A 16,550-nucleotide genomic window follows, 5' to 3' on the forward strand; every position below is an offset into this window, starting at 1 on the left:
GGAGATTTAGGAAAAAAAAACACCATGCAAAACAAAACAGAAAGGTCAAAGGCCACCAAACGTATTACCACTGCACTCTTTGCCTATGGCTATAGCGATTTTCTAATATTACATCACATGGCAAAGTAACGTTTCCTTGTTGAGGCCCTGCAAATAAGAGTAATGGATCCAAGGTTTCATGTATGGCCTTGATATGTAGAAATCCCCTGGTACTGTCACACACCAGGCTGAGAAAGTAGCTGCAGTGGTTGTCCTCTAGGCTTACCATGGTGGATAGCTGGTGATAGCATTATTGCCTTCTCTTAGGGTTCTGGAGTGTCGGTGTGCCTCAGTGTGTGTGTGTGTGGGGGGGGGGATTTTAAACTGGCTTTTAAAAACGTTCCAATCTTGGTTTGCAGTAGCAGTTTCCGTGGCAACCTTACTCTGTGTAGTTGAGTTTTAACATTTGAGAGTTCACCCAGAAAATAAATTTGATGTGATTGTGAAGTAAACTTGCTTATTTTCTGAATTCTGTGGATTATTCAGAAAAGCAGATGATGATGCTGCTGCCTTGCTGTGTTTTCTGCTATAAACCATGCATGGAATCATTGAGACTGTCATCTATCAAAATATAGTAAAATTCCAATAAAGCTAAATTGTAAATGTTGCCATCCTCAGCTCCATAATACATTATCTTTAAGGGCTCTGTGTCACTGTTGAAATTGATAAAGCTCAATAAAAACCCACTGAGCAAGAAATGAAATTATTCTTTTATAAAATGCACTCTGAGACAAGGTTGTTTGTTTGTTTTGTAAGTACTGACCTGCTTTTCTATCGCAAGTTTGAAGATGAGAGCATGGTGACAGTGGAACCATGTTATTATGTTCATCAACATTCTAAATATTTCATTTAAAATATGGTTTTATAAAAAAAAAAAAATACTCTAAACTTGAGACACTGGGGCTTCATATATCATTTATCTCTCTGATTTCAATGTGAAATCTTGCTGATACGGTGATTAATCACTAATAGAATCTACTTACTAATTTGTCTACTAATTAATTTATACTTACGTCCTACTGGAAAAGCAGAGAACCTAGATGAGTCCATGATTTATCTCCTGTAACCATAAGAGGTTGTGAAGTTAATCCTAAATTCTCAGAACTGGTCTAGATGACCTGGTTTTGTGTTGTATCACCAGGAGCAGAAGGGAGCTGGTAAGTGAATTGTTCTGCTCTTCTCCTCCTGCTATGAGCTCCGGTTTCTTCAGCAGAAGCAGATCTTGGAAAGTACTGTTGGTGGTGGTAGAGGTTTGGGTTTTTCTTTAGTTTTTTTTTATTTTTTATTTATTATTATTATTATTATTATTATTTAAGAAATTGAATCAGCCCCACATTATTTTTTTTACATTTTAAACTGTGGTGGATTCCTGCTGGCCAAGCTGATTTAGAGTATAAGAGCTTTACAATGTATATTTTTTTCAGATTTTAATAGTTAAGATTATTTTTATTCTTCCAACAGTAATTCAGTTGTGATTGACTGTAATTAAAGAGCAAAAAGCAATTGGGGAAAAAAATATATATATTGAAGTGAAATGTGTCCAAACAAATGACTGGGAAAAAAAATATATTTTACAGCACAGAATGAGTCATACAAAATTAACTTTCTTAAAAGCTTCTAGGGCCTGTTATTGCAGCTACTGCTGTCAGCATTTTCAAGTTAAACAATATTTACCGTAGTTTTATTTCTCATAAAATTCAACTGTAAGCCTAAATGCAAATGCTCCAATAAGAGTTTTGGTTTTTCTTGGTAAAGCTTTGTGGTTTGGGTTCATTTTTCTTTTAGAGGCAATTACAACATCTAGGGGAACATGGTGAGAAATGCATTCTTGATGAAACCTTGACTATGGGAAAAAAAAATGTGCAAGAAGATTGAATATATTAGTTTGGTGTATAGGTACTTGGTCTGAGGAAGAATGGGAAAAGGGAAAGATTAAGGTTCACAGAATACTTTGTAAAAGATTGATTCTTATGCAGAGGAGTTTGCTGCTAAACTCCAGATCACACAGAGTGCCTGGAAAACTGAGCTGTAACCACCAGAACCAGAGGAAAGAGCTACTTTGGGAATGGAAGCCAAGTGAGGGCTGAGTAGTATTATACGAACAGACAACTTTAATGTAATGGTTAACCGTGCTCTACTCATTTTTCTCACATTTGATCTGCCTGTTGTTTCTTACTTTACAGTATTGCAGTTTTTTCTTTGACTGTTCTCATCTTGAGCCAGCTAGTGAAGGAAGCAGGAACAGCAGATCGATTTTGTCATTGGTTTTTTGTATGGTTGTTGCAACAAAAAACTTTTCATGCTGTAACCAAAATTGGTTGCCAAGCCCATATCCCAAACACAAGGAAAGGAAAAATCATTACTGAAGAAAATTACAGAAGATATGATGGAAAAATAATATTACTTTCTACACTAGCGTAATGTTGCTGTCGACAAGGGCATCATAATCTCCTCTGCAAACAATCTGTTTTTCAGAACTGAAGAAGGGTGTATAGGCCTGAAATTTGGCATCGTCTCAAAAAAATACTAAATAGCTGTCAAATACGTTTGAAAGACGTGTATGTGTGGTGGGTGTTGGTTTCTGGAACAAGTGCAGCTGTTTGCCCTTCCAACAGGTGACATATCTGTTTTGTATTCCCTGCATAGAGAATAGAGAGAGAAGAATCAAAAGGAGAACCATTAGAAAACAGCCCCAGATTTTTCTGTTTCTGACTATACAAAGAGGATGTAATACGTTTAGTACATTTCCTAGGTAAAAATTGCGTTTTCAGAACAGAACACCAGATGGACCAATGGGGCGTTCACTCTGGGCAGCATGTTAACGCTTGCCACTCTTCCTGCTGTGAACATGCCTGAATCCTCTGCTTGTAAACTGGATTTAACAACTGCAGCTACTACTAGTCACAAAGATAAGGGAATTTACTGCAATATATCCATATTTCTCTTTGTTGGTTTCATGTTCTATTCATGTTAGTTGACCTTTCTGTAGGGGAGGTATTACAGAGAGCCAATGTGATATAGATGCAACACCTTTCATGTAGTCCTCATTAGATAGCCTTCAAAGGCTTCATTGATGAGGGATTAAAGCAGGAAAAACATCATAAGAGGTTTCTGGTAGTTTCATAACAAGATGTACCTACCAGACAGAAGGTAAGTGCATTATTTTTACATCAAAGAATAGGTAGTTTTGAAATGGGCTTTCTAAGGAAATAATGATCTGTTAAGGTTAACTCTCTTAATTTTTTTGTATGTTCAACTGAAAGGATATTTAGCGTGGATTTGATACTTCACTATAAATATTCTCCACACAAATAAGTGGAAGCATAGAAAGGGGCATGAGTTTAATTGGTCATCAGTTTGCTATGTTCAGTATTCTACAGTTTATGATCCTCTCTGTTGTCCCTCTAAAACAGCTTTCAAGGTTACTTTGAGCACATTCAGACTTCTGGCATTTTACAATTGCTCTTTTATCTTTATAATAAAATATGTATTTAACGGCAATTAAATGTCGAAACAGCTTGCTAGCAGATGGGTTGGATTTTCTGTCTCCTGAAGTTTTCAGAAGTATGTATTGTTTTATGGTCTTTGTTATTGAGAAGGCTGAGCTAGAGTGGCTTTTCTTGACTTAACAGTTTATCCTTCTTTCTATTGCCTATTTTTATGTTGTTGTTCTCTGTGTAATGTTTTCTTTATCCTTCTAATTCTTACCTAGAGTTATATTTAACACATAATCTTCAAGTCATGGTGCCCCTTTGACCAGCCAAGTAGGACTGCTAATATAAAAAATACATATTTGTCATTCTGAACCAGGCAGTAGCTTTCTAAAATCATTTTAAAATACACTATGGGATCTGATTTCAGATGCTTCTTGCTAAGTTTTTCTGTCTTTAAATTGAAATAACGAACTTGGATATATTACTATAAAAATGAAGATCGTAACTGGGGCTGTTCTTGCTTTCTTTGTATTCTTCAACTATACCACGTGTTGCAAAGCAGATCCCACTGAAGTCTGTCTCAAGTACGATTCTGAAATGTATTATGATTTTTTTTGTTGTTATTTCAGTTCTTTTAGCATTGTTTTTTTGTTGGTTTTTTTTTTTTTTTTTTTTTTTTCCCTGAAGTGTGATGACTGATTTTGGTACTTTGTATGCAAGTTGAGTTCCTGAGATATTATGCTGTGAAGTGCAGTTACTACTCACTGCATTAACAACCATTTAAAGAAATTCTGTATGAATTTTTATTATGTATTTATATGTAGAGATTTAAATAACCTTTATTAATACACTTCATTGAACAATAGCATGTGTTTTTAAAATGTCATAAATGCAGAGAAAACTTTAAGTATTACTGATATACAATGGATGCTATTTATAAATTCAGCCTGATCATTAGCCATGCAACTACGTCTTAAAACTGCCTTTAATTCTTATTCTGTGGGTAATACTGCCATAACCTGTTAGGAGTTTATTTGACTAAAGCCTTGTATTAAATGACTCCATTAATTCTGGAGTCAAAATTATATAGAAGAGATTTGCTTTACTTTTGAAGGGCAAAACATTCATCTTTTAATAATTTTCTAGTAGAAAGCCGTATGAAATGGTGTTGGGAAGGTGAACCTGTTGGGCAGTTGTTATTACCTAATGGTGTCTTATGTCACTGATGTTTGCAAATTATTCCCTTCACCAACAAAATAGGAGGAGGCAGAGCAAAAGGAAAGATAAATAGCTTGAAGATTGGTTGGTTCAGCTTTCCAAAGGATATTTATTAGCACTTGATGGCTATGTGGTGCCTCGTAAAACGAGCACAGTGCATCCGCGGACCAGTTCTGAAGCTGACATTATTCAGCGTCTTCCCCAGAAACTGGATGAGGAGACAGCACACGCTCTCAGGAGATTTTGAAGTGAAGTCCAGCTGGGGAAGAGTGGTTTGATATGGTGCACTGTAGACCAGCACTCTGGTATAAGCACTATGGGGGTTCCAAATTCCCCTGTCCATGGCTTAGCATATCTAGGAATGTTACTGCTCTCCTGTACTGCAAGGTCACAACTTGTGTCCAGCTTTGGATTCTTCCTTAAGAAGGATGCTGAGAAACTGGAGAGACTGCAGGCAAGTGGTTCCTGATTTAGGGCTTGTTTTTTCTTCTGTCAAAGGAAATGTGACAGCAAACTCTCTTTGGTAGTGGCAGGCAGTAAAAGTAAGGGCAAGTTGTGGCACATGTGGCTGATGTTAGGAAAATTTTCAGAAGAGATGTCCCACAGCTTAGCAGAGAGGTGTTGGCCTCTCTGTCCTGGGAAGTTTTGAAGGTTCAGCAGGGCAACATCGTAATTTGCCTGGCAGTGATCCTGCTTTGAATAAGATACTGGGCTAGATAATCCCCAAAGGTCCCTTGAAACTAGTATTTTTATGAATATATGATTATTCACTTGGAAAAATTACAATGTATTATTTTATAGGACTTTAGCTACAAAATTTTTTCCACTTTGTTCTCTGATCTGCAAAGCAATGAAGCATATGCATAATTTTAAGCATGCATCATGGCAAGATGCACAAAGGTACCTCAGAATGGCAGCACTTAAGTGATTGCTAAATTGACCAGAATCTGTGAAGCTCTGAACTATCTACATATTTTCAGGGAAGATATTTTTGCTAACCATTTTTGATCCTAAAGGACACTAGCATGATTTTAAAAGATTCCCTGTGGGTTTTCCAGCAACATTTGGATGTCTGAAAAGCATGCATGTCCATTGATCCAGATGTGCTTAAAATTATGCAATGTGCTTTAACTTAATTCAGCTTACTTTATACTCTTGCTTCCACTGCAAATAGAAGTGTTTGGACTGCAGGTGGATAATTGATATGCAAAGTGTGTATGGTAGGTAAACCTGAAACACGTACCTCAGGTATGTGCTGTCTTCACTGTTACTGGACTGCTCTGAGAAGCATAGGCAAGGGGTATTTATATGCCTGCACAAGGAAATAGTCTGTAAATCGGTAGAGAGTGAGACAGACTTTTGGTGGACAATAGGCTGTTCATTATGTCAATGATTTCTGATGTTTGTTCTCTTCAAAAGAGCTTCAAACAAGCTAAATTCTTCTCTGCTTGTAGACTATGTTCATCTGTTATGTGGCCCCAGTAACGTAATCTGGAGGTACTTTGAAAATGCCTTAAAACATCAAAATGGAAGGATAATGTAGTGTAGGGTTTGGTTTGATATCGATCTCTGCAAGAAATTTAATATCTTTATCATTTTATTCTAGTTGATGAGTTTGAAGTTAGAGAAGCCGTTGATTACAGATACTTACGTGATGGAATAGCTATTGTCAAAGTATGGAGGAAAACGGCACCCCACTGGTGCAGTCTGTTAAAAAATGATTTGCTGGAAATTGACTTTGAATGTTTGTAGTGGAGGTCAGTTCCCCTTGGAGGGCTTGTACTTCCTTCGAAGTATCTAGAAGTATGCCATGCTATTAAAGGATTGATTTTGTTGTAAATATGTATCTGGCAGTGATTTTTATTCATTAAATTGGGAAAAATAAGTGGAGCAAAACAGCTGGGACAATTTCTAAGTAAATTCATCAGTCATTCAGGAACTATGCATTTAAAATACCTATAAATAATAGAATCTTCCATCTAAAAAGAAGTCTTTTATTGATGTATAAGTAGAATGTTACTCTGAAATTTCTTTTTTAACTTCTCATTTCCTTGTGTTTAGAGTCAGAACAGGCAAGTGTTATTTTTATTTTTCCAACTTTATTTTAGCAGCATTATTTTGTACAGTGTGTGCAATAAAATTGATGTGCACAGTTAAGCTTTAAAATGACTTTCAGATAATAAATAATTGTTTTGGAAATTCTGTACCTTCACTCAAATTTTTATTACTATCTTGAGACTGACAAAAATAATGGAGTAACTTCTGTGTTTTGCCATTGGTACTCATCAATTCCCTTCACTCATATCCTTCAATATATTGTATTCCTTTAAATATCTTATTTCCTCTTCGATGTTTATTGTGGGACCACTGATCCTACAACGAATAACGGGGAGATGAAAATAGAGTGAAACTGAGTTTCTGCTTTTTAATACGTATTTTCAGTTCTCCCAGGTTTGCAAAGGAGACATAAATAAATTGTTTACATAGACATGAGAAAACAAACACTCAAGTTTGTTTTTTGTTTTTAAAATTTGTTTTCATAGTTAAAAAGATGGCCTATCACAAAGTGAATGCGGACCAGAGAACCCAGGGCCAATACCTTGACAGTGATGACCTCCAGGCCACAGCGCTAGAACTGGAATGGGACATGGAAAAAGAGCTGGAGGAGCCTGGCTTTGACCATTTCCGACTCGATGGTGCAGTCCAGCATCATCTGGGAAACTCAGAGAGCCCTGACCTCGATCTTGAGCCCATCCAGCCATCAGCTTCTCCTAAGGGAAGATTCCAGAGACTTCAGGAAGACCCTGAGTACATCTCGCACTATTCAAGACAGTCGCCAAAGAGCCACCGCTGCAGTTTTTTTCAGATACTGAAAGTATTTTGTGCTGCGTTGATTTTATTTATTTTTGGAATTATGATAGGATATTATGCGGGCAAGAAATGCCCTTCTCCTCCAGCATCTCCAGAACCAAATAATCCTCAGAACTACCACGAAATCCTCAAGGAAATCAAAGCTGAAAATATTCAGCAAATATACAGGTATGTGTTTTAATTTTTTTTATTTTATTTTATTTTTTACTTAGAGCCATCAGATGTGAATATAAAGAATCTCTGTTAATTTTTAACTTTTATTTATTTTTACTTACAAACCTTGGATTTTCCTTTGTGAATGATACTTATAATAATGTGGATTTGTCTTAGTTGTTGTCTTATGGAAATGTATTTATTTTAAGAGATCAGTAACTTGTTTACTCAGTATATTAATGTTACCTTTCATGTACGTTAATTGCAAAAACACAAACTATTCAGATTGGATATAGGAGAAAGCACCAAATTTTCTAGTTGCAGTCAATCGTCAGATAACATTGTTGAAGAGCAAAGTGTTAGATTGTGGTCTGTAATAATAGGATCTCCGTGAAATCCCCATCTGGTCTGTGGCAAGTAGATGAATCTTTGCTCTCTATTTTCAGCCTGTGAGCGTGATGTCAACCTTAAGTTCGCGTGCTTTTAGAGGGGAAAACTGAAATCCGAACTATGAGAGATTGTTTTAAGAACATAATCAGGAGGGTGACTCCTTCTCCCAAAACGTTTTTAAAATTTGCTGAATTGAAAAAACAGTGTTTTAATACATAGTACCTATTAACTTGGGTATGGATATGAAGTGTTATGAATTGCCTACTGAAACCCCTGACTGGGTTTTATTTTTATTTTATTATTTCTTTTTCCATACAGAAACTTTCCGCTGGTTTGAAAGTTTATAAAACGCTTTTGTACAAGAGTACAATCACTTTTCTCATGCAGTGAATGTGGAAGAAACTAGGTTTTCATGCCAATTTTTTAAAGTTGGTTCTCCATGAAGGAGGAATTTGACTTATTTCTGGCTTCTGGAAGTGACCCAGAGCAGTGAAAGTTCTTTTTTCATGGCGAAGGAAACACATTGCACATTTTTTGATCAGTAGTAGTTGAGAAGTGGCAGAATTTATATACCCAGGATTAAGGAGGATTGTTGTAGAGGAAATCCAAAGAGTTTGTGTGGGTATTTCTGAAGTAAATTGAAAGTAATTATTGAAATATTCCAATATAATTTGTCCCTTTTTTTTTTCATGAGGTAAACTTGAACCTAAAATCCTTGAAGTGGTTAGTAGCATGCTTTGAACCAGTATTACTACTAAATACAAGTTTAAAATGTGTATATATGCATTATAAAGGACTTCATGCCAGTTTTCGTGTGCTGTTCTGGCTCCACGTTATGAATCCAATTATTTTCATAATGGGAAATGCTATAGGTGATGAACAATTGGGGGTTCTGTATGCTACGGATTTAACTTCTATGTCTGCTCACAAAGGAAGGTAGACTGAGGTCTGTCATCAGGCTTAATCATGAGCAAAGTATTTTAATAAGCTAGATTCTACTGATAGGATATTACAAAAATTACAGAAAATTGCAGAGAACTCTGTTGGTGTCAGGATGGTATTCCGATACTTTGATTTGGAATTTGGAATTGCTTGCCATTTTATTATTTTGAAGCGTGGTTTTAAAAAGTTCTGTTGTTTCATCACTTTTCAAATTATTTTGACTTACTATTGAGATGTTAATTTAAGTCTGGCCTTTGGGTAAAATCAATTATAGAAATACTTTGCACCTAATAGAACTTATCGTGTTGCCATACTTTAATTAGCATAATACTTAGAACTTGGTGATTTTTTTCCTACATAACAGCAATATTTCCACAAATGTCATCAAGCATTGGTTTTCAGTTCTGTATAAAAATATACAGTTGGAACTTTTAGTTTAGTATATTACCCACAAGATTTTTCTTTATCCAACATTTTGATCTGAGAAAGTTTTTATTGCATGTTCTGTTAAGCTATTTTCCCTCAACATCTGTTTGTCAAGAGTCAAAGCTATTGCAATGAAACCTGAGTATATGGAGTCCCACAAATATAGAACACACAGCATATGTTTCTTGGGGAAAGAAAAAAAACCTGACAAAATCAATAAGTGTTATTGTAAGTCTTTCAGTGTAATATACTTTGAATTACTAGGGATAAGTGGCAGCTGCTTAGCTTGCAATTCCTAAATGTTACTGAGAATGACATTAATTTAATTTTTGTAGCTTACTACTTAGATCAGACTCAATAAATGTAAGAAATTTTGCTAACAATTTTGATAAAGGAGTTAAAGGGAAAATGTGTTGAAGACACAGTTGTGCCAATCCTTTTACCCCGGTCGACATTGGCTTAATGTACTTGGAGGTCTGGAGTGGGATCAGATGGGATGACGTCTGCTGCAGTGGAAGTTGTTCTGTGTATTGGGACCCTGTGGGCTTAAATGAAGTTGCTGAAATGTGCCAGGGGACTTCTGTTGATTTACTTTTTTTTTATTGGGATTTGGACTCGATTCTGCGCAAGTTAAATGGAAGGGTCACATCATATGACAGCAGTTTGTCTTCAGAGTTTGCTGAAATAGGAGAGAGGCATGCCTGCTAGGTTTCTTTTTTGACTCAGAGAGTGCTCATTCGCTGCTCTGTCTTCAAGAAAAGCAAGAGGAAAAAAAATGAGATAATGAGTCTACTATGTTTATTTTATAGGAAGTTTTGGTTTTTGATTTGATGTCTATAAATTGACTTTGTAAGTGGATTCATATTGAATGATAAATGTGAAGAAAGATGGACTGTTGTGGTGCTGTCTGTGATAATTCTAGCTATACCTTACTTATCTGATCAGTTAATTCTCTCAAATGTTATTTTAAAAATCCTGAAAGCCTTGCACGGCCTTATTGTGCCATTCCTTTCAACAGTGAGAGTTCTCAGCTGCTAGCACGTTCACAGCCTTATGACTGTGAAAGATGAATACGTGTTTCCGTGATTAACAACACGGACCTACAGACCAAAGACCTTTTCGCTTTGCTCTTCATCCAGTCCGTAGGGCTGTTCTTACATTTCAGCTCTGCTTTTCATTCTATATATCCTCACTCAAATCTTTCTTCACTGAGATTTCTTCCCCCTCGAGCAATAGGGAGGTTTAAATCCCTTCGTAATGCATCTAGTTGTAACTAACTGTCCTTTGGAGGCATATCTTTTCCTTCTTCCAGCTGGTAATATCACCTGCAGAATCTCACAAATCCATCTCTGGCAAGAATTGATTTGTCACCAGTGCCTGGTTCTATCCTCAACTTCAGCTTAGTTCTTCAAAGGACTGTAGGAAAGTAGATAGAAGCAGCTCTCCTTACATGGTCACTGCCACAGAAACAAAAGTTGCTTTGCAGCGAGGAAAGGACTTTATATCTTTGTCTGAAGGTGAGAAAGGAAACTTCCTTCAGACCCAAGTTTCTGTTGTCCTTCAGCAGTTATATTCAGTGTTGTTAAGTCCTTGGAGCTTCAAACATTTGTATCAAGTAAAACTTGGAAAACACTTGGCAAGCAAAGAGAGCCCAGAATGTCTTGGAAAAGCTGAACTGTGGAAATTTGGAATGAATTAAATTTCCAAGTTGCTTATAGGAAAAACTGAATAATTTGTCCCATAAATGAGAAATCTCAGCAGGAATAGATCATCACCTTCTAATGGGAAGAGTACAAGGGGAGAAAGGAGAAATAACTGACTTTTGTTGTGCTCCTGGTGGCTGCTTCTCCCAGTAGAGACCCATTCTGTCCCCACTGGCATTAATAGCTACTGTTCATTAATAGCTACATGCTGACATATTCATGGGTGAATAGCTGGCCTAGACCATTTCTTGCTTTACCTGGGGTCTGAGCAGCTGTCTGTGTGTTCTCAGTATGCGAATAAATCCTGACTTCTGTCATGCCAGCACGGGAGAAATATGTTGCAAATAGTAAGTCTGTGGGAATTCATCCTATTTGCTGCTGTGCATCAGTCTCAGATATTTATTGTATTGCCGTAAAAATGCAAGCACTAAATATAGTTAGCCTGAATCTGAAGTCCTCTCTGCTGCATCTTTAGAAATTGATATTGTGATGCTCCTGGGTAAGCAGGTGCTCAGTGAACTCTCTGGATTTATTTCTTTCCCCTATTTTGCGTAGTCACTTGGGATTCTTTTTATTCACATGGCAATTTTCAATGTGTATTTATAAGTACAAAGACCTTTTGAAAAGAGATAAGAGGTAATATCATACAAGTGAAAGTTCCCCGTTATCCTCCTGGTACCTCACCCATAAAGAATGGCTCTGAGAACATGAGGAGGTACCTTTTGTGCAAGAAAGATGCCCTGCATGACCCAAGCCATTATCTGTGGAACACTAACTTGATAAATTTCATCTCCAGATACCTACTTATGTCCAATATGATTTTTTCCCCTGCCCCAAAATAGTCTGTGTTTGTACTTCAAAGGTATTAGAAAGTCTTGTCTGCTTTATAGTTTTCATTGGTTTCATTTGATTTGGCCCCCCCCCCCCCCTTTTTTTTTTTTTATGGCTTAACATAGCTCTTTCATTTGTTTTTCTATGGATGGAAGAAAGAAGCGCTACATTGATGTAGTGATATATAGTTTCTTCCATTACTGTCAGTTGCAGCATATGCTTATAAAATCCCTCTTCCTGTTTGAAGAAACATCTTAGCTTATGGTTTATTCAACATCTAAGGACATGATTAATATATATCAAGTCCACTATACAGTTTAGTAAAAACAATTTTTCCCCTCTGTTGATTATTTTTCTTAATGATCACCATAAAAATATATTGAATCTGAGATGTTTGATTTGGGAAATCATTTACAGTGTGATTTTTTTGTGTGTTATAACTGTGTTTTCTGTAAATGAAGTGCACAGTGTTGATTTAAAATTATTTTTTGTAAGCAATACACCAGTGTGATATAGTAATGAATTAGATCCAATAAGCTGTACTTTCACATTGGCATAATAAGTAATGAGTCCCTTGATAAATTTTCTTATCTGTCACAGCCCACGTGAATGGCTTCTGCCTTACTGTGGCTTTCTCAAATCATCGTGCAGTTCTGTGCTAGGAAAAACAGAAAGGAAATCGCGACTGGGACAACTTACCTGTAAGAAAAAAAAATTGTTGTCGAGGCACAAGAAAATGACAGATACTGCCAAACCTCTGAGACCTTTTCATACAAGAAGAGAAGCTGAAGGATTTGTGCGTTGCATGTGATGTCCTGCATGGCTACAAACTGAAAACTGACAATAATGCTTTGGAGTATTCTCCTATAAGGGTATAATTCCAGGTTGTTTATTTTGTAGATTAGCTAATTTGGAATTTTTTGGAGGCTTTTCTTTTTTACCATTTTTTCTTGAATCTTTTATTTATTTATTTATTTATTTTATAGTACGTTATCTATTTCAATGCAGCATTCACAAGTTTGGGGTAGAAACGAGGGGAGGAAGATAGGGGGCAGTCCAGTGCTGGTGAGAGATGACAGAGGGGGCTGAGGGTAGTGGTCCTGTTCTGTGTTAGGAGGAGCAGGGCCTGAAACCTGAACTTTCACATTGGAGTGCTTCCTTATGGAATATCTAAGTGTTGATCCAGTGCCTCACGTTTTCTAATGAAAAGGAACACCTGTTTTTTATAGGCTATAGAAAGCAACTGAATTTTGCTCTGATGACTCCTTTCTGGACTGTGTAATTTTAACTTTTAAAATTAGGTTACCTGGCCAATTTGCCTCATTTGCTATAAGCAGATGTATGGCGAGAGTTTAGAGGGAAAACCAATTTCCACAGCTATTAGACATCTACCTCTTTACCATGACTGCTGAAAAGTATGGAGCAATTTAGTCCTAATTAAAAAAAGCAACTCTCAGCAGTGATAAGTACTACTTTTTATCACAGATGATGAAATGGGCTGACGACTAATTTGCTTTTTAAGGTCTAGCATACTTCACTCTCACCTGCTCGGGTGGTCAGGAGGACCGAGGGACTGATTCCCTCAGTTTCCCTGTTTTCAAGGTCTTGGGACCGGCTGATGTCCCCCAGGCCTCATGCCTTTACTGGCAGGTGCTGAATGCTATTTGGAAAGCTAAGGATTTCTGAGGGTTGTTTCTTCAGCATGGGGCAAACTGGAACAGATGGCAAAACATTTATGAATCACAGAGCAGTAACAGTTTGTGCACTGTTTGGTATACCTGAGGCTTAGTATTGGACTATACCTGAAGAAGTATTTGACTAGACATTTCTGAGTGATTCTGACAATAATACTGGCTAAAAGGCAGTATTTACAGGCAAGGGTTTTATTTATGTCATCACTCATCAGTTTTATAGACATAACCAAACCATACGTCTTCTAACAGAAAGATTCTGTAGAAAAAACCATCAACCATCACATTCTGTTGAGACAACAAGCAGTATTCTCTTTTTTTTTTTTTTTTTGTAGAGCAATTGCTTCCGACAGGGAAATATCGAGGATGTGGAAATTGTACAAAGTGGTTTGACATTGTCCAGTCTTTGCACCTTAATACAGGGAGAATTAACAGCTTTAACTAGTGGTCCCAGGAACATACTTATAAAGATACTGAGAAACAAACATTCCAGAACAAAGACTCTTAACAATTTAATTACTGGCATGAGATGCGTTATCTGCTAATTGCCTGAACAACAGGAAAAGTGTGCTCATGCTGAGGTAACTGTGTTGGCGCTCAGTGTGACCGTGTGCTCAGGGGTGGCTGTTTTCCCCAGGGAGGAGGTGGTGGCACAGGACATTGCAAGTTCCCTTTGTACCATTTCTTAGGCACCAGAACTAACAAATTCCTGTTTAGGATGCGTCTCTTATCACCATACTGTAAAACTGAAGTCTATTGGTACTCTTGAGATGCAGCTTTTGAATGGAGTGCTGCAATTCCATGGTATGCACTGCAACAATTAGCAATTAGTTTCCTGCCTGTACACATAAATCAAATTAACAAAGCCTCGAGGGGAAAGAGTTTTCCCAGCCCTCTGTGGTTGTGCTTTGACATCCAGTTCCTGCAGTCAGCACCTATGACAGCTATCTACTAGAAGATTGCTAATAAGTCAGGCTGTTACCAAATTCACTGAGACCAGCAGGACTGCAATTTGTGCGGGATTACGTTACCATTCATGCAGCGCTCAGGACTGAAGGCTGCTAACAGGCAACACTAGGAATCGATCAGGGATAATGAAATTGATATTGTCTGAACAATAATCAATTTTAATAATTGTCTTCTATGGTAGTCTTGCAGTAAGGGGCTTCTATTCTCACTTCAATTCTCTTTGAAAGCTGATGAGTTTCTGAAGTGTATTACTTGCCATGCTGAAACAAATATAAAATATATTAAAAAGATCATCCTTTTCCAGTAATATTGGAACTTGTCCAGTGTTAGACTTTCAAAATTAAACTAGTTTATTTCATGGTTGCTTTTCCACAATTTCTTGATAACTCTTTATGGACAAGAAGTTAAATAACTCAGGACGTGTGTATGGATCTTTGAATATACACTGTCTCAGTAGATAATAATCTTAGAATGAGAGTGAAGTCTCACCCTTCATGTCTCCCTTCAAGTCTCACCCTCACCCAATGTTTCCCTTGGACACATTTAATTGATTGAAATTTACGTGCAGATGAGTTCTTGATGAACTAGTGCCAGTCCGGAATAGAAAACATGTCACAACCCACTTTCTTCCTATTTTTTAATGGGTGAAAATGTTGAAATATTCCAGTTAGATGGAATTTTCCCCAGTTACTATTTCTTTTTTTTTTTTTTTTTTTTTCATTACAAAGGAGTAGTGAACTCAAGTGTCACTACCAAAACTAAGTATTCTAATGTCTCAGAAGTAAAATTGTTTGGAAATCCTGAATTTAGTATTATTCCTAGTTTGGATTTTTGTATGTGCATTGATAAAAGAAACTGGTCTTCAACCAGCTTAGTGTCTTTGTTTTTCTTTTGTGAAAGCTGGAGAAAATTTAACAACTTCCATCTTTTCAGCTGTTGTACAGTTTTTTTCTTTTCTGTAGTATCACACAGATTTCCTTGTACCAGTTCTTCCACAATCATATCAGAAAAGATCAGCATATACAATTTTTTCTTTTATTTTTCTTACATTTTCCAGTGGGAGCTCAAACTTTGTTGACCAGTGGGCTAATAGAGCAGCTTGTGAGGCTTAAGGGAAAAGGTTGCTGTTCCCTTATATATACTTACATACTTAGGTTCTGTTCTATGAAATAACAAATTTTGCTTTTTTTTCAAGTGGTGAACTGGAGCCTAAAAGCTAGAGAAGCCCAGGAGTTTTTCAAAACAGTGGAAGGCAGTGGGAGGAAGCAGTGATAGTTTAAAATGGATAAGGAGACTGTGAAAATGTCACCTTTCATGGAAATCATCTTCTTTGTTCCAGCAGGGCATTTGTGATTTAGCGGAGTGCTCACTTATTTATGGTTATGATTATGGCTGAGGCTGGAACATGTTCCCAGCAGTTCTGGAATCTGTTTCTTGTCGAAGGCTATGTGAGACAACGCTGATGCAGTGCAGATTGGGACCATTTAATTATTTAAATAGCTGGGTGAGTGCTATTTGTGAGCAAAAGGTGGTAGCTCTGGGAAGTTGCTTGTTTCATGGCCATTTGTTTGCAATGGTTACTAAATGCTTTTATTTTTAATAAAGGCCAAGCTAGGTGATGGGTCTTGTGATGTGCATTATTAAATACATAGATGAGCTTAAAAAAAGGCCATACGGTCATGAATAAAGTTACCATTCCCTATCAACTATTTAGGGAACAATGCAAGAAACTGAATTATTCATTATATGCTCAGTGTAAGGCAAATGGAACCTGCTGCTGTGTTGCTAGCAGTGCAGAAAGTGACTAAGAAAACACAAATGGCTTTCCTCTGTATTATCATGCTTGGTTTTTCTTTGCAAATATTTCTAGAAACTGCATAAGA

At 36.8% G+C, this 16,550-nt stretch overlaps 1 protein-coding gene across 1 annotated transcript in view; it reads left to right on the forward strand.

Moving 5' to 3' along the window:
* The first annotated feature begins 7,239 nt into the window (after positions 1-7,239).
* NAALADL2 (N-acetylated alpha-linked acidic dipeptidase like 2) overlaps positions 7,240-16,550 on the forward strand; it is a 194,844-nt gene continuing 185,533 nt past the window's right edge. Inside the window, exon 1 of the mRNA XM_042881296.1 lies at positions 7,240-7,730. Coding sequence (XP_042737230.1) covers positions 7,243-7,730 — 488 coding nt within the window. The 5' untranslated portion in view covers positions 7,240-7,242. The remainder of the gene's footprint in view (positions 7,731-16,550) is intronic.

The sequence above is a fragment of the Lagopus leucura genome, unplaced genomic scaffold (assembly GCF_019238085.1).
Source record: "Lagopus leucura isolate 7727_CA_CO unplaced genomic scaffold, USGS_WTPT01 Super-Scaffold_100029, whole genome shotgun sequence".
NCBI classification, from domain to species: Eukaryota; Metazoa; Chordata; class Aves; order Galliformes; family Phasianidae; genus Lagopus; species Lagopus leucura.